General features: G+C 40.9%; 1 protein-coding gene across 1 annotated transcript; it reads left to right on the top strand.

Annotated features, from left to right (window-relative positions):
- The first annotated feature begins 1,222 nt into the window (after nt 1–1,222).
- On the top strand, nt 1,223–22,925 carry PROS1 (protein S). The gene is made up of 15 exons (XM_066571868.1): nt 1,223–1,329; nt 4,789–4,946; nt 5,369–5,393; nt 5,723–5,809; nt 7,076–7,198; nt 7,329–7,451; nt 9,158–9,283; nt 11,324–11,445; nt 13,089–13,207; nt 14,645–14,834; nt 15,490–15,657; nt 16,678–16,846; nt 17,299–17,447; nt 18,159–18,372; nt 20,573–22,925. The coding sequence occupies exons 1-15, from the start codon at nt 1,269–1,271 to the stop codon at nt 20,716–20,718; spliced, it is 1,980 nt and encodes a 659-aa protein (XP_066427965.1). The 5' UTR covers nt 1,223–1,268; the 3' UTR covers nt 20,719–22,925.
- The last annotated feature ends 90 nt before the right edge of the window (nt 22,926–23,015 follow it).

Here is a 23,015-nt window from a genome sequence, read left to right as displayed (position 1 = left end):
TGTTTCTTGTCTGAATGTCAATTATAAGTGCACTTTACTGTGTTTTATTTTGATATAATGTATATAACAGAGTGACTGAACAGGAAAGGAGGCATATTCAGCAATAATTTGTGAACACCATCCTCTCTGCCAGAATTGTAGCTGAGAGCTAAATGAGGTGCAACAACTGTGACATCCTGAAAGCCCGAGGCACTCAAATCTTTGTGCGGAACAGCTTTAGGACCACCATATTTCCTGTAAAGAGTTGTAACTACACGTCCAGCAGTTCAAGAGAGCATCTGCACTTTCCGGCCACGTTCCCAGCTTTCTTTTCCCATTTCCAAGAGAGCAGCAACTCAAAAACCCCGCACATGTCCCTTGCTCCTCTCTCCCACTGTGGCAGCACTTTTTCAGTTTATAAGCCCAACGCTTTTTACAAAACCCGCTCTCTGAGAAGGACAGAGCCAGCCCTCAGGCTGCCGAGCCCCCCGGGCCCTTCCCCGCCCCGCTCACCGCTGCCTCCGCTGAGGCCCCGCAGCTCAATGGCTGCGCGCGGCCCGGAGCGTTCCGCCACGCTCGGCCCGGCCCCGCCACGGCGGCGGCGGCCGGTGGGGACCGGCGTGAGCTCCGGGCTGCGCTGGGCCGCTCCCGGTCAGCTCCGGGCTGCGCTGGGCCGCTCCCGGCGAGGCGCTGCTCAGGCGGGGCCGCGCCGGGAGCTCGGCGGCCGCGGGGACGCCGCACCGATCCCGTCACCCCGGGAGACAGCCGACGGCGGCCGGCACCGGACACACCTAATAGCGCGCACGCAGACGCCAGGAGGCGGTGCCGCCGCCGACCAATAGGAACGGGAGGTTCGCCCGGTGCCGGCGGAGGATCGGCCAATCAGCGACGAAGACCCGCGCCCCGGCCCCCCCGGCGCCGTCCGGGAGTAAACGCCGGAGCCGGGGCGGCCCCGCAGCCATGGGGGGCAACGAGCAATGCCCGCCCATCCTGCCCCGCTCCGCTCCCGCCGGCGCGGGGCCCTGCCCGCCCTGCGCCCTCCGCTCCCGCCGGGGATGCCCGTCGAGCCCGCCGTGTGCGGCCGCCGCCTCCGCGGGGCGGTCCAGGCGCGACCCGCCCGCGTCCCCGCGGCGCTGTCCCCGGCGCCCTGGTGACGCTCCCGCAGGGCAGCGCTGCCCGGCCACGGCCCAGCCTCCCCCCGCCGCGCCGCCGCCCCTCCCTCCCGCCCCCGCAGCCTCGCCCGGCCCCGCAGAGCAGCAGCCGCGCAGTGCCGGCCGCCCCCGGGAGCGATGAGGGCGCGGTGCCTCCCGCTGCTGGCGCTCGCCATCGCCCTGGCCCAGGCGGCGACCTGTGAGTGATGCGGGGCGGGGCGGGGGACGCGGGGGCCGGGTGCGGGGCGAGGGGCGGCCCGGGGGCATCGCGGCCCCTCGGTTCTCCCGGGGGCTCGGGCCGTGTGTGGGGTGAGGAGCTCCCCGCAGCGGTTCCTGCGGGCCGGCCGAGCTGGGGCTCCGGAGCTGTTGGCGGCCGCAGCGCGGCTCAGCCGCCCACGGGAAGGTGTCGGCACAGGGAGCTTGGCTCCCTTGCAAGGACAGCCCTCGGGAGATCGCGGTGCGCTCGGAAAATTGGCTTTATTGTGCAGTCCGGCAAGCGGCACTCGCCCTGTTTCTAAATTCACACTTCTCAGCCTAAGAGCTACGTGCTCTCACATACAGATAAAAAAAAAATTAAATAAAGTATTCCGTCTTTGACAAAAAAGACTTTGAGCTCAATAGTGGAAGAAGACAGTGTGGCTGAAAGCAGCAGAATTGCAGCTCAAAGTAAGGCTGTTTCTGGCCTGTTTTACTAATGATTAAACTGGCAGAACAGAAACTGAATGTTTACTATTCTGCAAGGTGCTGGGGTATCTGGCTTGGGAAGGCAGCAGTATCAAAAGATGAAAGTTCATTTTGTAACGTTTTTAACAGGTCCTAAAAATAAACTTTCTAATAAATATTTCATAATGATCTTTTCTCCTGTTTTTGTCACGTTTTTGGTTCCATTTATCTTCTCCACTGCATACCTTGTCATTTTTCTTAAGAGCAGGAAATAAGCTGTCCTGCTCATCCAAAATTTCTGTGGTCCATATTTCCAGTTTCCTATGCCTGGCTCTGGACAGTGCCAGGGATTTCTGGAATGGCAGGGGAGGAGAGGGAGAAGAAGAGAAAACAGCTTAAAAATGCAGCTCATACCGTTCAATAATCATAAAGTTGCCTCTGCAAGCCTCAGTGCAGGTGGATTTGGTCAAACATCAGGTGAGGAACACAAGGTGCAGGTAAATATTAGTGGCCAATTTTATTTTGTTGGCTGCATAATGTCACTGAGGAGCTTTTCAGGATACTCTTGTCACTGGAGTTACAGAGCTGTGCAAACAAGATTTTTATTCAGTTTTATTCAATTGCTTTCCTTGGCTGAAGTTTTAGGTAAGCAGCTCTAAGTTATGTTTAAGTGGCCCACTTCAAGCAGGTTTACAGTTGTATCTGCATAACAGAAGAGGTGTAAGAAACCACTGAATCTCATCCCCTCTCACATTTTTTTTTTCTTTTTTAGCAGCATCACATTCAGATGCTTGCTTATCAAGCATCCAGTGGCTGCGCACCACCTCTGGAAATTGTTAGGCTCTAGAGTTGCACAAGGCTTCAGTGATCACCATGTGAAGCAGCCTGAGTGTGTTAAGGTTTAACTTGGTTTGGCAGGGTCAGAAATGGGCTGGAGTTTCCTGTAATCGGACTGGCAGAAGCAGCAGTCAAGATTTTTAGCTTTTAATAAAGGTCCTATCATAATCTTTGTAATTAGAACACACATGAATAAATACTCTGCTAATTCTGGCATGGGGATTGAAATATTTCCACTATAAAAACATGGAATTTGCTCTGAGTTACGTGTTTTATTTAAAGTCAGAAGTTATAGGAAATCACTTGGGAGAAGGATAAACTGCTCTGATATAGGGAAAAAGACTTGTTCCCATTGACCCAGTGTACTGAAAACATGAAGTAGAAAGTGTTACAACTGTTTGTACACGTCTGAAAATTTCTTGTCTTTTATTTACTGTAAAACTATGTGAAAATGACAATGATGTAGCTAAAGGTCAACATCTTTGTGAGGGTAGATATCCCCCATGGAAATAAACCCAGCAGCTATAATACACAATTTTCCTATTTCTGTTGTCACTCCTTTTGCCTCAGGACAGATGGTCTTTCTGCATCTTTCTTATTAATGAGAAATAAAGCAGTTAATCTAATTAATTGAACTTCTTTCATTTCTAAGCATTTCTTTCATTTCTGAGGTGTGCTGTAAAACCTTGGAGGTGAGCTGTACATCCACCTTATGCTCAGGAAATCTTATTTACTGCCTTACCAGGATGATTAGTTTTACCAGAATGAAAGCAAATAGATTAGTTTGTAGTTACAAGCTCAGCCCATGTCAGATTCACTCAGGAGGCTGTAACACAAAGGTTTCTTCAGGTCATTGCCCAACGTTGCAGCACTTCAGAATGTTCCCTGTCACTTAGTAGAGACCTTTAATGTGTTTAGGGTGGTGTGGTTTTAGTTAAATGTTAAATCTGTCTCCTTTCAAGCCCTGGGCCTCATTAGCTGCTCTTTCTAGTCAGCTTCTTTAATTTTTTTCTTTCCTGAGAGTGCAGAGGAACTGGGAGCTCTTCTCTGGCACTTGGCTGCTGGTGTGGCTGGTGAAGGTGCTCTGGCTTTGAGGAATTGTCACAGGCAGTACTGGATGGACTTTGTGTGCTTGAGTGGCTCTTTTCTGTGGAGCTGGGATGAATATGTACGGCCACCAGACCTGATGAGCACTGCAGGTGTCACAGCTCTCACACAGCTGGGCAGCTCTGACAGGTTAAGTTGAGCAGAGGCTGAGGAAAGGAAAGTGTGCTGCACTCCAGTTAACATCTGTCATCTGCTCTCTTTAACAATCAGCTGGACTTCTTCCAGCTGTACTCATCCATTTTTCTCTTGATCACAAGCTATATTCCAAAAATTAAACCAGGCAGTCTAATTTAGAGGCTGTTCCTGGAGTGTTGTGTGCTCTGCAGAGAACATTGAAGCAGACATCTTTCATTTTTAGTGTCACTTCTCAATGTTCAGCACTTGTTAAAAGTCACTAAAATGACAATAACCAGATACATGAATATTAAGTAATGACTCATACTGGGTCTGAAACATAAAAGCTGGCTAGAATTGTTTTACCTTGTAAAATGTGGATGTATTTATAGATGGTCTGCCTTGATATTCCCAGGATAGCATTCTCACCTTTGTCCTGTTCTTCACTGTTCTGAAAAAAAAAAATGGCATTTATGTTAATTGCATATAAGGGGTAGCCTGACTTTGTAAGACATAATTTTGCTCTCACATAAATTTTATAGGGTCAGAATATCTACTTGCAGATCACTGAAACCAGTAATACAATCAGCTTGTTTTATCTATTTGTTGCTTGCATATCTCACTTTGCAATAACCATAATCTAAAAAAATAAATCTTGTCCTGAGTATGACGTAAATTATGCTTCAGGCATGGATGTTATTAAGGATAAGTAGCACAAATTAAGGATTTTTTGATCAGAAACAGCTCCCACATAGAGAATCCTAAAATGTCTTGCTCACATTTTTCAAAACAATGGCAAACATCAACTCCTGACTAAGCATTTAATTAATTTAATTCATTTAATTTGTGTTAAATTCTGATATATGCTCAGTGTTCACAGCATTTTCAGCTGTTGCAAAAAGAGATAAATAATAACAGAAACTTTGCTTCTCCCAAGTTTTATCCCAGCAGTATGCCTCTCAGTTCCTGCTGAGGAAACGCCGAGCAAACTCTTTCATGGAAGAAAGTAAGAAGGGAAATCTAGAAAGAGAATGCATTGAAGAATTATGCAATAGGGAAGAAGCCAGGGAAATATTTGAAAATAATCCTGAAACTGTAAGTATTTCATAAGTATCTATGACATAGATAATAGTTCTTTGTAGAGGGAAAGTCAGAAGCACATGGAATTTACAGGTCCCAATAACGACACTGGGCAAGATCCTCCCATTTAAAGAGACAATTTTCAAAGTAATTCTGACATCCAATTCATTTGCATTGCATTCATTTTGCAAGTGTCCAATTCAGTGCAGTATTTTAATCTCTCCACTGAGGCTTGTGTGTATGAAATAATCTTCTGCTTTAGACCAAACTACAGTCATATTAAAAAACCAGGCCTATATTCTGTTACTCAATCTAACTCTTTTCTTCTTTTGTAGTTATAATACCCATATACTTCAGAATATATTCAGTGATGTATTTTGTTGTCATTTTATCTACCTGAAATTTTTCTTAGTGTTTATTTTTTTTTCTTTCTGCAGGAATATTTTTATCCCAAATATTTAAGTAAGTACAAAAAAAAACCACCCTAAACAACTGTAGTGTATGATTCAGTGATGCTCTCATTTGGGTAATACTGGTTTAGTTTTTCTGCCCCTAGCACTGGGATGATTTCCATGCTGATTATAGTGCAGAGAATGTCCTGTGTGCTGAGATCCTCACAGAGGCACTCTGAAGGTTGGGCTGTCATGAGCTGTCTTTAACATGCCCAGACCAGTTTTGCTATTCAGGCTGTGAGAACAGGCTCTTTGAAGATGCCATGCAGCAAGTGGTGTAATTTCAGTGTAAATGAGTTGTTTGGACCCTGAGCTGATTGTGTGGCTTTGCATTTGCAGGCTGCCTTGCCTCCCATCGAGCAGGGGTGTTCAGGGTGGCTGCAGTCACTCCAGACTCTCCAGCTGACCTGAGGGCTTGTGTCAAGGGTAAGTGCTGGTGTTGGAACACACAGTGGCTAAAAAGCATTTCACAAGGGCACAAAAAGAGACAAAAAATGGTTTAACTCAAGCAAACTCAATAATCAAAACCAGAAATTGACCAAAAAATGTGAGGTGAGACAGAGCATTTCCAGAGAAAGCAGTTTAAGTGACTGCTTTTAACTTTAAAAAGATAAAGGAACACGATTGACTGCAACGTGGAAGGCAGAGTTCTTCTGCAAACAGAAGTGTCTTGCACCAACCCAGCAATATTCCCCAGTGTTTCCTCTGTACTCTACCACATCTTAAACAGTTATGCCAAACCCTTTGCCTCTAGCAAGTCATGTTCTGTCAGGTAGAGTAAGAGAGTCTCTTGTTAATTGTCATTTCTACTTCTCCTCTTTGGCCTGTAGTTACATTAACAGCTGAAAATTTCAAAAACAAAACAAATCATCAAAATATTATCTGGAACACAGTCATTGATTGCAAACAAAAGGTCACAAAGCATGAAACTTGGGATATTTCTCAAATGTTTGATTTTTATGCCTATGCATTCACAGGCCCAGCGTGTATTATGTTCTTTCCAGTAAATTCACAGCAAGCCATTTTTACCATATTTCCTACTGTCACAGTTTAAACATCTCTCTAAACCTTCTACAGCCTGGTTATATCAAAGAAACTTCCAGTTAGTTTGAATAAGAATACTTATCCTTAACCACCTGACACTATTTTTATCATTGAAAGCAATGGAAGGCAAAAAAAATCCTTAATAATTACACTGCACATGGTCATGGCTGAACATGTTTTCCAGATCACTTTGTAATAGTGCAGTAAATTACCAGTTTCTCTGTCTGACCACTCTTGGACAGAGGAAATCAGCTCTCTAACCTTGAGTTCTTGAAACTTTGATCTTTCTAGTGAAATTTGTGATAGTATGATGGGGGCAGAGCACTGTTTTTTAAAAACTGAAATACATATTTTAAATATAATAATATCGAGTCTAGTCACATCTTGCAGGGATTAGCTTAGCAAGTAATTTGTCTTCTAGTTGTTTTCTGCCTAACATAGAAAAAGTACTGGTGGCTTTGTATGTTCTCACTCACTTAAAAATTCTTGCTGACAGAATGTAGCAAGATTTTGTGGGGGTGCTTCATATTATACATTAAGACCTTTCCTATTTCATGACCTGTGGGAAGAGAAGAAGAAAGACTAAAGTGATTCTTGAGGAGAAATAACCCCAAATAACAAGGATCTCTCATGTTTTCCATCCCACAGAAATTTCAAACCAGTGCAGCCCCCTGCCGTGCCATAAAGATGGATATAAGGATTGCATCGATGGACAAGCCAAGTATACCTGTGTCTGTAAAGCAGGATGGAGAGGAGAGAACTGTGAGGAAGGTACAGTCTTCAATTTCATGGCATGTTGGTTCTCAGAAGCACAATTACATTTCTGCTATGGAATAGTACTTGCAGCTGGTCAGTTGATGCCTTCTACTCAGCTGAGAGTTTGATTCCCTTTTCTTTATAGACATAAATGAATGTGAAGACTTCAATGGAGGTTGCAGCCAACGCTGTTCCAATTTTCCTGGGAGCTTCCGTTGCCTGTGTGAAGACGGCTACTTCATGCATTCCAACAAAAGGGATTGTGGAGGTAGGGAGACTTCAGGGGAACATCTTTCCATGCCACCACAGTGCCTGCTGACCAGAGAGAGGGATGGGTTTGATCCAGTAGTTCCATAAATGCTCTTGCCTTGACTCTGAAAAATACAGCTCTGGTTTAGTTTGGCTGCTCATTCCTTACACACTGCAGGCATTTGGACAGCCAATAATGAACCAGACCAAGAAGCAAGGAAAGAAAGAGGGAATGGCTATAGATGAGATTCTGCTTCATTACTGGAGTTTCATAAAGCTCATTTTGGTCTCACACCAGTTTCACATATCGTTTAAGCACACTGAAACAGGAATCTTAAGTGATACAAATAGCTGATATTGTTACCATGGAAATTCTCTCTGGTAAATACTGATTTAGGCTAAATCACTCCTAATTAGCCATGCTGCTCTTTCTGCAGTTTGAAGTTCATTGGGGAAGAAACTATTAATGAATCCAAAAAATCTCTTAATGGAGAGAAAGATTTTTCTTTGATTCACCCAGCATAATTTTTTCTGTGCATGCTTGTGTCTACTGTTGGCCACAATCTACATGCTTCATTCCATTCCAAATAAATACTGTGTATTGACATAATTAGCAGTTCTTACTACGTTTTTAGAAAAAATGACAACTTCATTCCATTTTCATGGAACAACAGTTTTGGATGATGTCAGATAATTTTGTTTGTCCAAAGACATGCCAGAATGACAAAAGACTGTGGGTTTATGAAAGAGGGCAAGCAGATAAATTGGTTAGAACTTCTGTAATTCTTGGAAAATCTGGTAAAAAAGTTATCAAAGATAAAAATAGACTAATATACCTTAGTGACTTGAGTGTTAGTTTAATCATTTGATAAACTGCACTCAAGTATTTTATTACATGCAACTACAGAGTTAAACAACCAGGAATTTGGAATACACTTATTAACTGTAGACGAGTAGTCTCAATTCAAGGCAGCTTTGACTTACTGCAGTTTCAGGACTCCTGGCAAGCCAGCGGCAGAATCTCCTGTGCAGCACCATTTCCACAACTGCTACAAAACCACAGAGAAAACCAGAATGATCCCTACATCCACGAGTGGGAGTGAAGTACTGCCAGGGATCTGATATTTTTCTGTCTCAAAGACACTTAGTAAGATTGATACTATACCCTGAATCCCACTGTCACATCTGCATTGGGAAAATGACATTGACAAATTGAAAACAAGACAGAAGATAGACACTAAAATGGTTTGAGGGGTAGAGAGAGACAGTGAGGGACTTGAACACCTCTCAGCATAGCCAATTAAAAGAAAACTGACACGAATTGATTGTAGCATGGAAGAACCTCTGATTGGATTATCTCTTGTCTTTCTGGATATCTTTTTCTAAGATGGAATTTTACTATGCAGCCTGGTTTAGGTTATGGAAAATCTGTAGCCTGTTTCTCTCTCTGCCTTCCTAGACATGCATCCCTTTCCCTGTTACCCACATGAAGGGATGGGAGAGATAGGCAGGCAGAGAATTTTTTCAGTGGGGACACACAGAAGTATCTTGTACAGCCCTCTGGAAATCTTTCTGGCTGTAGCTCTAGTCTGCTGTGACAGCATAGTAGAGCTACCAAGAAATTTTGCCAACCTCACTCAGTTTGCACAGTGTTGGATAAGGTTGGGAAGAAAAATGGTATGCAAGAATGGGAGTTGTTTTTTAATAACTTGTTTGTGTTTCTAGATATAAATGAATGTGTGCTACATCCAAACATCTGTGGGACAGCCACCTGTAAAAACACCCAGGGGAGATATGAGTGTGAATGTCCAGAAGGCTACACATATAATTCAACTTCCAAGAACTGTGAAGGTGGGTCTTTGCTCCAGCTCCCCCTTTTTCATATCTTTCATCTTCCCTTTCCCCCTTCCTTTTTTAATCCACTTCTATACCAAACTCAGCTCCTCATCTACCAGTGCATTTCTGAATATTCATATTCTTTATTAAATTAATTGTTGTCAGGCTGTATTACATGACAGGGTGGCAGTTCTCTTAAGTTTTTTTTTTAATGTTTTTTTATAAAGATCTCAAATGTCAAATAAAACTATTCCTAAATATCGAGAGAAAGAACTGTGAAAAAAAAAGGATCTGCTCCAAAAGAATCTATCCTGAAATGACAATCTGGAGAAAAAATAATTTCCAAAGTTCTGTAACAATTATAGCAAAGCTGAGAAGTATTGGTAGCTTGCAGTGAAGTAGCAAGAAGCCAGTCATACAAAGACCATAACTTCTACAGTGTTGAAAGTGTTTGCACATTTGTCTTAGAATATGTTTCTATTTCTCTGCGCTTGCTAAAGTTTCTGTTTACTGCACATCAGAAATTTAATTTCAGCTGTAAACAGATATCAAAGCTCTTAGAGTTTTACAATGAAGATGAATCTTCTACACTGTCAGTTTAAGGAAAATCTATCAGTGACTGATTTTTATTTTAAAAGCTGCCTTGTAATACTGCTCAGAAGGACACAAAAGCAGCTTCCTGGTGGCCATGAATCTTTTGCTCCATGGCTTTTCCTGCAGGTCTTTTGTGCCAAAGCTCTGCACAGTGGCAGTGTTTACATATCCAGGTGTCAGCTCTTTGTCCAGTTACTATGGGATTAAAACACTACTGACAATTTCCTGTTCCTGTGTGCACCAAAGTGAGAAAAATTCACAGTAATTAATTTTTACTCCTCTTAGGGTTTCCTTCAGATAAATCCAGTTTGATGCAACCCACATAAGTGTTGTGTTTCTACTGGGACTATGGATTCAGGAGGTTGCAAGATGATGACATTCCAACAGGGAAAGTCTTACCTCCCTAGCAGGAGGATTATGCTGCTAAGCTTTTAGACCTTGTTGTAACCACATTAAATGAGTCACCAAATCCTGTCTAAGGACAGGATTGTGCAGCCTGACAGGAATGTAGCCTTACAGAAATACTAAATGACATGAGCTTTTCATTGTCATATTGCTTGTAGGTGGCTAAACTCAATTATGCTTAGTAGGAAAATTGAATTTACATACATTTATGCACTGCTATCTCTATGATGACAGATACTATTAGGCTGAAGAACAGAACAGGGTTTGTTACATTTTTCATTACCTCTCTTTCTCCAAGCAACAGCAAAAAAAAAAAAAAAGTATTTTAGTCCTAAAAACCCCCAGATTTAAATGAATGCATTGGTACAAAATTTTTTCTTCCCACTAGAAGGGCTATTTGTTTCAGAATAAATTGCAGTTTCTTTAATCTGAAGCCCGAATCACCCTTATTGGAGTCTCTTGTCAAGAAGAGATTCTGTTTCTATATTAGAAATGTGAAATTTACATTGGCTGTTTAAACAGCCTTTCATTTCTAAATTACTTATTTTACACAACCTACTAAATAAAAAATGAAATTCTTTTATTGATTTAGCTTAAATCACAGCTCAAATCAGACTATTCTTCTCACAAGTAGATACTATCTGAACCTTAGGCATTATGAGATTATTGTAAGTTATTTTAAAAGGTATTTTGCCCTGAGATTATTTGGGGGTTATATTAATAAAGCACATTCTTTCTTCACATATTTGCCCTATATACTTTTAGTAATCTCAACTGTCATCGTGTCTTACAAGGAAAGCAAGAGATCTGAGACAGAATGGGATTTGCGCCATCTGTGGTAGCAATTTATGAGGTCTCACTACTCAGCCACCTTGTGCCTCAGAAATCAGACCAAATTGTCTCCAGCTCTGTGCTCCAGGCCTCTATCAGATTACTAAATCACCTTTTGAATTCATGTTATTCCAGAGAACCTCTCTTGTCTGTTATTCCATTAATTTGTTTTAGTTTTCAGTCTGTGCCATGAAAAAAAAATCTGTCTGCTTTGATTTCCACTAGATATTGATGAATGTGCTGAAAATATTTGTGCTCAACTCTGTGTGAACTCACCAGGAAGTTACAGCTGCTATTGTGATGGCAAGAAAGGGTTCAAGCTCTCTAAGGACATGAAGAATTGTGAGGTAAAAGTGTGCTATGTAAAGTTCCATATGGAAAACCACAAAGTTTGGTATTTCTTGATGAGAAGATAACATAGATTAAGTAAAATAGGAAGCTATTTGAGTACTGATTAAAAATTCCTGAGAAAATGCTGGGGATTCTGATCTATGGTTTGGCTCACAAAGCAGCAGGGATTTGGATGCCATTCAGTTCATGCATGCTCATTTACAGGAGTCCTGTCAAAAGCAGCTTGCTTTAGCCAGGCATCTTTATTCCCTGCTGCTTCCAAAATAAGCCTCAGCTTTCTCCTATCAAACAAATAATTCCTGCTCAGCCCACTCAGAGACAGAATGTTCCATTTGTCCATATGTTCCCAAGTTTTCCTTAGGCTGTGCAAAAGTTTTCACTCACTGTTTCAGAATTACTCTGTTTGGATTGAAAAAAAAACCTGGATTGTTTTCCACAGTTCTCATCTGCCATAGCTTAAGGAAAAGCACTCAGTAATACTTGCCAGTTGGAGAACATCTTGCAGCCAAAATGGGTTGCTCTTGATCAGTTTGAAAATTTACACTTCTTAGGAGCAGAAAGTTTGAAACTCCAGGGAACTGGGATTTAAGGACTGAAGTCCAAGGATTTTTTTGTAAGTGGTTCTCTGTATACTTAGAAAAGTTAGGGAGTCTGAGATGTCATGTGAAGTGAGCTCAGATAACTGCCAACAATAAAACATTTCTAACAACAATAAAACACTTCTAACAGAGTATAACAAAATTTGGCTTAAACTGCAGGAACAAGATCTGACACAAGTTACAGAATCTGTGTATTAGGGCTTGTTTGTACTTTCTGAAATTTAATGAACAGCACTTGGCAGTCATTCCATTTCATTTTGCTCATCCTTGAAATGGTGAGATGTAATGAGGCTGGAAGATGCTCTTATTTTCAGTACTGTTGTTCAACAGCGATTAAGTCTCTATCTGGAAGTTAGTTTTATGCCTTTTAATTGGGGAAAAAAGATCAGTCAGCTGAAAATACATTCAATCTAAAACTAGTGACACCAGGAGCCATCAAATGAAGTAGCCATAAAATCCAAGGAGAGCACCTGTACATTTAATGGAACTGATGCATCAGGCATAGCAAAATCAGAGTAGAAGACAGTCACAGAATGTTTTGAAGGATTCAAATTTGATCAAAGAGGCTTTGAGGCTTCTACTTGTCCATAAGCACTGTGATTCTGCAATTTCTCTTTAACACAGTCTTCCCAAGGTACAGCCCTTGTCTATTCCCTTCTAACACCTGAGCAAATATAGATTCTGCAGAACTTTAATAATGGAGCTGGGTAGTTCCCTAGAAGGTGGGTGTCATATATCCCTGGTGAAAGAAAAGTGCTTGATGGAAGACTGGAATTCTTAATTCAAAAACTAAGTATTTAAATATTAGTTTCAATCCACCAGAACTGTGTGTCAACCTGGATTATCCTCCAGCAGTTTAAATAAGGGATGTTTAGAAAACCAGAACCACACCATTTCATTTGTACGTAGGTATTCAAGTTTAAAAAAAAACCCAGAGGTTAGCCATTACTTTAAAAATAAAAAAGGCTTGCAGGCAACAACAGGAGTTGCTTCATAAGCTATGACAATGCATTACAGCTTTTTTTCTCTACCATTTTCAGTCTGTTACTGAGTGTATCCCACTGAATCTTGAAAAGAATTATCAACTGCTTTACCTGGCAGAGCAATTTATAGGAATTCCTGTTCTCTACTTAAAGTTCAAACTGCCAAATGTCACAAGGTAAGCATTTGCTATTGATAAAAGTATGCATTGGAATGACAGACATTTGTTTCCATTAATTTTCTGAGGGTTTAGGAAGAATGCATTGCATGCCTAAATTTTATCAGCATCTCCCCCTTGGATAAGATACCTTTACATGATGAATGAATGAATAAATAAGAAGTCATTTAGAATTATCAACATAAAATTCAGAACTTACATGAAAATACTTACAGTATGCCTTCCAGTTATATGTGGGAATGGTTTTAGTTTGGATGTTGCTGCTGCTCCACCCCTGCTCTGGGTAGAAGCTGGGACATGTTCTGTCCGTCCTGCTGAGCCACAAAATCAGGCCATTGCCCCCCTGCCCCTCCCTGGGCTTCCTCTCACACACAGAGTGTCCCAAGGATACCCACAGAGCACAGTACCTTTTCTGGCACCAGCTGGATGATTTTCTTTACAGCTGTCAGAGCGATTGTCCGTGGCACTGACCCCTTTATTGCTCTTGGACCTCTTTGCTGCAGCAGCAGAAATTGCAGCATTCCCTGACTCAGTGACCCAACAACTGGAAGGTAACAGCAGCAGCAGCTGTGGAGCTGGTGATCCCCAGAGCCTCAGAACCCTACAGATGGACATAAATACTGAGAACTCTGCCCTCTGCTGCTGTTCCAAGTTGACCGGGCACTAATGCTGTCCTGGAAGAGCTTTCAGAGATGATAAATGTTTGAAGTAAATACAGAGCGGTTTTGGGTGCGTCTGGCGAGGGACAGCCCCATCTAGGGGACACAGAGCAGCACTGCGAGGGACAGCGACCCACTTCTGAGTTAGAGCTGCCTTGGCAAACCCCACCTTCCAAATGCTTTGCTTTCTCCTTTCACCCTTAAACTGTTTTGTCTAGTCCCAGAAACTACTAGTTTTTACTCTACTTCTACTCTCCTCTAATGCACAGTAAATCCTAACTTTTCTACATACACACACTCAACCTAGATCCAGCCAACAAATCCTCAAATGAGAGAATGAGCATATTTCTAGGTTATAATTCTTTCAGGACAACACTTGGCAACCCAGCTGTACTGAAGCACATCATAGATCTTCTGTTTTGTCTGCATTGCATTCCTAAAAAATGCAATAGGAATATTACATCTCTCTTCTTGCTCAGGGGACTGGGATATCCTTCACACGTGAAGCTCAGAGTGAATTTGGGAGCTGCACCAAGGTTCTTTCAAATCCCAGGTCAAGGTGTTATCCTGGAAACTTCCCACTGGATTTGAGTGAACAAGGCTTATGTTCCATTCTGCTTTTGACTAACTGTGCAAAAAAGTCACAACTGCTCAGATTTAGAGACACCAAAAGTTACTATCTATGAACTTTTCTCTGACCCTACTAATGAGTTATCCTAGGCTGTACAATATTTCACCTTTCCTGTGTTCTTATTAAGATTCCTTCTTCACAACTCAGATTTACAGCAGAGTTTGATTTCCGGACGTACGACGCAGAGGGGGTGATCCTGTATGCAGAATCCCTGGACAACTCAGCGTGGATCTTGCTTGCTCTTAGGGATGGGAAGATTGAGATTCAATTCAAGAATGAGTTTGGAACAAAAGTCACCAGTGGAGGCAAGGCCATTAATGATGGACTGTGGCATATAGTAAGTTGGATTTCCTTCTCCCACGCACTTCCTTTTACTCACTGTGGGAAGATGCTGATAAAAAAGGAGGGAGAAACTGAGCTAAACTAAACTACTAAAAGGCTTAAAATGATGCACTCAAACCCCAGGTTTAAAAATCAGCCAAGAAATGCACAGGAATGCCTTGCATCAGGAAATTCTGCTACCTTTTAACAATCCAAGAGAAGATAATTACCTCTAGCTATCAACATGGCAATTAATTTTAAACATGAAAAGGAAAGTGGCAGGATATTCAAAACTGTGATTGCATGGTCAAGTGCACAACTATTGGATACTTTGTGTTTAGAGCGAGTTTTACATCTGCTGGACCAAAACTTCATCTTGCTTTTCAAGCTTCTACACCTGAGATGAAAAGCCTTTCTCACACAATCTATAGAGCACACTAAATTTTTAATGTCAGATTTTGTTTGTTACCCTCCTGTGAATGTCCCTAGATATGGGCAGCTGTCCTGCATCAAGTTTAAATAGTGACTGCACTAAAACTCTTTTACAAGGTTTAAAGAAACACTAGTCATGCTTCATAGGGCTTACATAATTATTTTATAAAAAAATTAAAAATGAATATATTCTACATTTTTGTATGTGTGTATAAGTAATTATTTGTATTTTATTCCAGGTATCAGTTGAAGAATTAGAACACAGCATCAGTGTAAAAATAGCTAAAGAGGCTGTGATGAGTATTAACAGCCCAGGAACTCTGTTTAAACAATCCCAGGGTTTCTTGGAAACCAAGGTGTACATTGCAGGATTGCCTCGCAGAATGGGCGGTGCCCTTGTTAAGCAGGTAATTAAATAATAAGACTAATTTTGATTGATCATGCTCTGTTCAATTGTGTACTCCTGGAAGTCACAGAAGGAGCAAGCCTGGCATGGAACTTGTTTAGAAAATGAAAATGTGGTTATTAAACCACTGTTATGCAAATAAACATGTGTGAAGCTTTTCAGTCTGCCTTCGGTAAGGCTTCACTTGTAAAAATACAGCACTTCTGGTCTAATCTTTGAGGATTCTGTAGCCTGTTTCCTAATATGGCTTTAAGATTCCCTAAATCACCAGCACTGCTGCTGCTGAGAGTGCATTTCAGGGTGATTCATGTCCTGGTCCTGGCTTTTGCTAAGCTCTAAATAAGCGCAGCATTCACTGTGCAGGCAGCACAGTGAGCTTTCATTTTTACAAGGTTTTACAACAGCCCAGGCTGGACAAGGCCCATGATTCTTTCAGTCTCCCAGCCTCAAGAATGGCTACAGTCAAATTGTTGCAACTGTCTTCTTTACAGTCCAGGAGCCTTCAAACTAATTGGCAATCTCAACAGAGTGTTTAGATGAAAAAAAAAAAAATTTAAAAATCAATTTTGCTGAAAAGCAAAGCAGAGAAAAAAACATGGAACAATACAATAACATCCTTTATCCAATAGAAAACAATTCCAGAAATTTCTTTGTAGTTTGGTATAAAGCTTTGAACAAGGAGCATTGCTAGTGATAATTTTCTTTCAGCTACAGAAAATCCGCTGTCCTTTTGTCTCGGTCACAACACAAGCTTTAAAAGTAGAAGCAATCTCTTGTCCAGATCCCTGGCAGCAAAGTGGGAAATGCTAAACCATAAATACCTTTTGAAGGCTGAGGTACCAAATGCCTGCCACTTGGTTTTCTCCCAGCATCACTGCTGTAACCTATAGCATTGTTAAGACATTGCTACACATGGAAATTGCCTACATGGAAATAAGCTAATATGGAAAATAATGACTCATTATTAACTTTTTAAACCTAACTTTGGACTCAAACCCCCAATGCTGTCATTCTGCTGTAGATTAACCCTCGTCTGGATGGTTGTATCCGGGCCTGGAACTTGATGAACCAGGGACATTCAGGAGTAAATGAAGTTATTCAAGAAAAACAAAGCAAACACTGTTTAGTATCAGTGGGGAGAGGATCCTTCTACCCTGGCACTGGAATGGCAGCATTCCAAATAAACTATAGTAAGTATTTTTCTATTCCCGTGGTTTTTGTTTGACTGAGTGATGGAACTGATGAAATTTTAAAAGAAAGAAAATAAAAAAAGGCACACAAACTAAGCTAAACACTTCTGCATCCACCAGTGATTCCCTTAAGTTCTGTTAGGAATCTGCTTGAATGAGGATTCTGATGACAGTAGTGTTATCTGTTCAGTTTCTGGAGTGCTTTACATTCAGAAGTTTATTTGCAAAGATTGGCCACTGTTGAAGATCCCAGATTAAAAGTTAGTTGGGTTGGTTAGTTTTTTATTTTATCTGCTTGCATTTCTTTAGAATTATAGTTCTTCCTTTAAGTTCAAAAATTTAGCACTAATATTTCCACAGTAGGGAGGAGATTTAAATACTAATTTTTAACCCCGTATTAATTTTTCATCAGCAGGTGGATTTACTAATTTCAATTATTCTCTTTAAAACAGATAATCTTGACAGTGCTGAAGATTGGCTAATAAATGTGACTCTGACTATTCGCCCATCCACAGACACTGGTGTTATGTTTGCCTTGGTTTCTAATGAAACAGTGCCTCTTGCATTGTCCATAGTGGACTCTAACTCCTCTGACTCACAGGTGATCTTACAATTCTCCTAGCAGCTGCCAGGTGAAAAATCAAACTAAAAAAAAGCTACTCACACACTTGCAGTGCAGCTGGTAGCTTCAGTATTTTGAAAATTAGATTGTGTAATAATGTGCAGAAAATATCTGTCTATTAATGATTGCTGCAGCAGTGACTAAGCACTAATCACTCTTGCCAGGGAGATTATATTATGTAGTCTGAGCTCAGATTCATCCCATCATGTTTTCCTTAACTTTTCCTTCCAAATGCACAGAGCAGAAAGGGAACTATGAGCAGTGTATGCAGTAAGGCATCATGTTATTTCCAAATTATAAACTGATCTTGTTGTCCTTGAGTTTCCATTTACATCCCTCTACATCAGCCATCCCAAGCTAGAACATAATTATACACCATGGTTAATCCAGTTTTTTTTCCCCAACATAAGAACCTGTAGTGAACACTTGGGTACCTTTAAAACTGTAGGTGAAACAGGATTTCACCTCAGAACTGTAGCCAGAGTTGTTCCTTGTAAAACATTCTCACTTATAAATTTAAGAATGGCATTCATCATCAGAAGTGATAGTTACACATCAGCTTTTCCAGCTAAAGGTGCCAGTATTTAATATTTTCTTTTACTTGCAAATACAAAGTGCACTAGGGCCAAGTATAATGATTTATTAAAGTTGCATTTGACATTTTTGGTGATCTACCATTCTTCCATCTAGAAAATCACTGTGACCATTGGGAACATCATTGTTGCACAGCTGGAATCAAAGAAGTTATGCACCCCCAGAAGAGTGCAGGTTGGACTTCTAGTGACCAAACAGGAGCTTGAACTGGCTGTTGATTCACACACAGACAGAAGCAACTCTGAGCAACTCTCAATTCTGCATCAGGCAATGATGGCAAATGTTGTCACCTACCTGGGTGGCCTGCCAGGTGAGACCTGTTTCTTTTCATCAATTTCATTATTTCTACAAGCCTGATTGTATTCAGCCTTAGCCATGCTAGGAAAAGCCTACAATTATAAAAAGAAAAAAAAAAAAAAGGTTTTTTTCCCCTCAAGTGCCTATTGTTTCCTCCAGTCATTTCAGCTTTGGAGGCAGCCAGCTTTTTAACTTAAATAAGTAGCATTATTTGGACATTAAGACAGGTCTCTAGAGGTTTGAATTTGGAAAATATCTTGATTTTCGAGTTGGGTGAGCATTGTACGTTTCTGAAATGCCACCATCTGGCACAGCTGAGGAACTGCATCAAAAACGTAAGAAAAGCAGGTATTTGTAAATAATCCAAGTGTCAGAAGTGCAGAAGGGGAAGTCAGGAATATGGTTTCAGCAATTAAACTGTGAGTGAGAGGTGACTCACAATCTTTATGAGACAGAGAATGTGTTGAAACAGCAAATATTTCATTCAAAGCAAGCTTCAAGTTAACATTATTGAGACATAATGTCAACATCATCCTTATCACAAGGATTATTTTGTCCAAGAAGTGTGCACATACTTCTGTATGAATAGTTTGACTTCAGGCTAAATCAAGAGGAAAAATAGCATTGCCCCAGTGAGAAATAGTCAAAACCTGAATTAAAACTCAAAAATTGCTAGAGGAAAGGTGCCATGGTTACAATGTTGCTACTTGTAGAGCTTTTCTGTATCATGTTATTATTTTATGGTGAATGAATCACAGTTCCTAAGAAAATGCTACAAATTTGACTGACATGTCTTGAATTGACAAGGAATGAGTCAGTATTTACTTAGTAGAAGTGAGTCAGCAGTTTAACAGAGCCACAGTAACTAAGATTCCAGTCATTTCTTGGGCCTCTTCATCTTTGTGATGCTTAAATGATTCTTTTTTAGTACACCGCCAGCCACAGAGAAATCAGCATCTTGAGAATGAAGAGGTTTGCCTTATTCAGGCATCCCAAAGAGATAAGAAGCAAGTATGAGTTACTTGCTGCTCCTTAATCTCACTTTTCTGTCATCTCTGTTTTTAAGTTTTAAAAACTATCTTAAACATGCAAATTACCACAATAAAACAAAAAACAAAACAAAAAAAAAAACCCAAGGGAAAAAAAAAACCAAAAAACCACAAAAACACAAAACCCCCCAAAAAACAAGCCTCTGCATTCAAGAACCCCATGCATTTCATGAAGACCAAAAGTCTCCATTTTTGATACCCCTTTCCACAAACTAGTAACAGTGGTGGGAGTATTCCCCTGTTATTTCAGCACAACCAGTGCAGGTTAAATCAAACTTCCATGGTTCTGTGACAACCAGTGTTTTCCTCACTGGGTGAAAAAAGCAGAAGGGAACTCTTCTACAGGACTCTGTGCAATACCTCAGCTTACAGCAAAATAAAATCAGGAGAAAACAGCATTTCTGGTTCCTAAGATAACCAAATCTATCTCCTAAGGAGGGATAGGGTGATTAACAACTGAAAAAACATAGGGTGCTTTTGAGATCAGCTCCTAATCACCCTCATTCTAATTGCTGAAAGTGCTTGCATCCCTTAGGTCTACCTTGTAAGAAGCCAGTTGTACCCTAAGACTTGTGCTTAACATATTGTTTCCTGCAAACATATCCATGATCTGATGCTGCCCTAAGACAAAACAATACCTAAATGAGCAGCAGATAAAGTGAGTCTTTCACAGAGAATTCACTTGGAAGCAGCAGTGAGGAAGCAGGAAAATGTGTGAAGTTCCCAGGGGTGCCCCAAGTGAGAAGCTGCAGATTTGAATGTAGAGTAGCTTCCTGGCAGAAGCAGGACAGTTCTTTGTGTGACCTCTAAGCCCAGAAACAGCTGTTTGTAGCTCAGAGCAGGAACAGGGGGCTCCAGGAAACAAACTCTTGTTGTTAATACAGGAAAAGCTACTATGGAAAACATTCCTAGAGTTCAGTTTCTGGATGGGAACAGCCTTCTAATGCATATTTAACATTTTACTGGCTTTCTCAGCTTTGCTGACTTGATCTTGATCTTAAAGAAAAGGGAGAAGAACTCAAGTGTTGCCTGCCAAACTGCTCCTTTTCTCCCATGACTAAATAATGGATGGGGAGTGGAGTATTCCCCATGTTTTGACTGACCTGAAAAATCCATAGAAACTTGCATGCCTTGGCCTAATGAACTGAATGTGTTTCTGTGCAGATGTTCCTCTGGGTGCTACACCAGTGACTGCTTTTTATAATGGCTGCATGGAGGTGAAGGTCAACAACAGACAGCTGGATCTGGATGAAGCCATTTCCAAACACAACGACATCAGATCTCACTCATGCCCACTGATCATGCAGTAACTGTTCAGATCTTAATTTAACTTTTTTTTCTTTCAGATGTAATTTGTGTAATTAGTCTCATGCCATAATGGAGCTTGCATTGTTTCATGCAAGATGTGCCAGGGAAATAAGCAGCAGTATGGTTTTCTCCCTTTCAATATAGAATGGAGGGAAAAAACCCTCTCTCTTCAGCTGGAAAGAGACAATCAAGATCAAAATTTTGTAAAACATTCTTTTATATATCAGTGGGAAATCTTAAGGCTAGATTTATCTTTCATGTTCATGCTATGTCCTTTGACATATTTAGCTTGGACAGAAAGTTTAGGAATTTCTGTTTAGAAAAAATTTTACATCTTCTATTTCGTATATCAGCACAAAGTTACAAGTTGCAAATAATTTTGATGTATTAGAATCTAAATGAAACCAGACTTACTAAACTTTTTCAAGCATAACATGCAAAGAAAAATCTCTACAGGTTTTGTAATATGTGCTTTTGGTAAAGGAAAAAATACCCTGGAATCTATATCCCAAACTCTCTGTGAATATGTTTACAGGTTGTATCTACGGTGGTAAAGCAACTTCAAAATGGAAGTGTTTCTTTAAGTAGCTCAGTTTTTGAAAACAGTTTAGTCCAGAATACTGGACCAGCTTTAATTTGTCTGTCTTTAGAACCTAGCTTTAGAGTTTGAAAAGAGTTCTGGATCAGGTCAGGTCATTTACTTTCAAAGTGGGCTAAAATACACCCCAGGCAATTTTGAAAAACAGAGGAAATGACTTGAAGGAAGGAGCTCTGCATCACAGGACATCAATCTGCAATTTGCTGAGTAAAACCAAGGAATTGCAGCAAATACTTCTTCCATCAAACCTAGCACTGTTCAAGATAAGCACAGTCTGATGATCCATCATATTCCCTTTATTTAGGGTAACCTTGCCTTCAGAGAGCTCCAGAACAGGTTTATTTGTGAGCCCTGCTGCCATTGAAAGCCCGAGTTTTGCCAGTAACCTCAGAATGTAAAGTCATATTCTGCTCAGCCAACTTTAATAAACCAACAGGTAATTAGAAAAGTATTGCTTTCCTCAGGTGTGCTGATTTCAAGCATTTCCAATATTCCTTTAAGATCCTTTGAGTGTTCTTTCCACTTCCAAGCTCATTTTCACAGCACCAGAAGCCTCCCTGTGCAGCTCACCTGGTGGTTTTCTTAACCCCAAACCAAATAAATTGCAAGAGAATTGCTGTGAGGTGTAAATATATCCTCTCATCCATCAAGCAGAGACATTTATCTGCCAGCATTGCTGACCCCAGCTCTGCTGTCCTCACTTCAGACACTGAAGTGAATGTCCAGAAGGATGGATTGTGACAATATTCATTTGGAGGACTGCCTTTCTCCAGGGATATTCTGAGTGACATTAGGGAGGTTTCTTCCAGTGTTAAATGCAAGGGTTCGTGCAGAATCTGAGCCCCTCTCTCAGTGTTATTATTGCTTTGGCTGAACTTATTGGTAACTTCTCTTCCCACTTGGGTAGTGCAATGCAGGATTTGCTCCCAGCTTTCACCCAGTACGGCCCAGCAAGAAGCTGACATGGCTCATTGCCATTAATACAAGGTCATTTTTCTAGGATGGCATGGAAAACAAGCTTGGAATTCTGACTCCATGCAGGGGAAATCCTTTCCTGCAGTCACCCTTCCCTGCTCTTCCATCATACCAGCACACACACTCTGCGTGCAGGTGTTAGTTGGAGAATAACTTGACTGAAACAAGCAGGTTTTGCATGCAAGGCAGAGCTGAATTGAGACTTGTGACATCAAATAAACACATGGTCACTTTATTTATGATATCTCTGTGGCACCCATTATTCTTGGAAAGCCCCTGGGTCAGACTCTGCCTCATACAACAAGCACAGAAAGTAAGAGATGAGGAGCACAAAGCAAAGTGTCATCAATGTTCTAAGCGCTTCTGGCCTGCAGGAACAGAAGAAAAGGTTTTTTGCTGTTGTTTTCTAGATTTTTTTTTAGGTTTTGTTTGTTTAAATGTAATAAATTGTATAGAAATGAAAGGAAAAACCAATCACTTTGTCACACAGACACTATTTCTCTTTGTTTTCATGGAATAATACTTTAGGGTTTTGTAGTTAATAATGAAACCTCTGCACTTCTTTTTTAATGTAAAAGTGCCTCCCTATTGTAAGAATTAAATAAAGCAGCATTTGCAAGTTTCTTTTCATTTGAAGTTGTATTTGCATATTTTTGTTCATTTTTGCTGTGCAAGGCTTGTTCTAGTGGTCTAATGCCTTACTCAGGAGATTGTGATCGCCTTCAG

This window comes from Molothrus aeneus, chromosome 2, assembly GCF_037042795.1.
Source record: "Molothrus aeneus isolate 106 chromosome 2, BPBGC_Maene_1.0, whole genome shotgun sequence".
Lineage (NCBI taxonomy): Eukaryota > Metazoa > Chordata > Aves > Passeriformes > Icteridae > Molothrus > Molothrus aeneus.
This window is presented reverse-complemented; position numbering and strand designations above follow the sequence as displayed.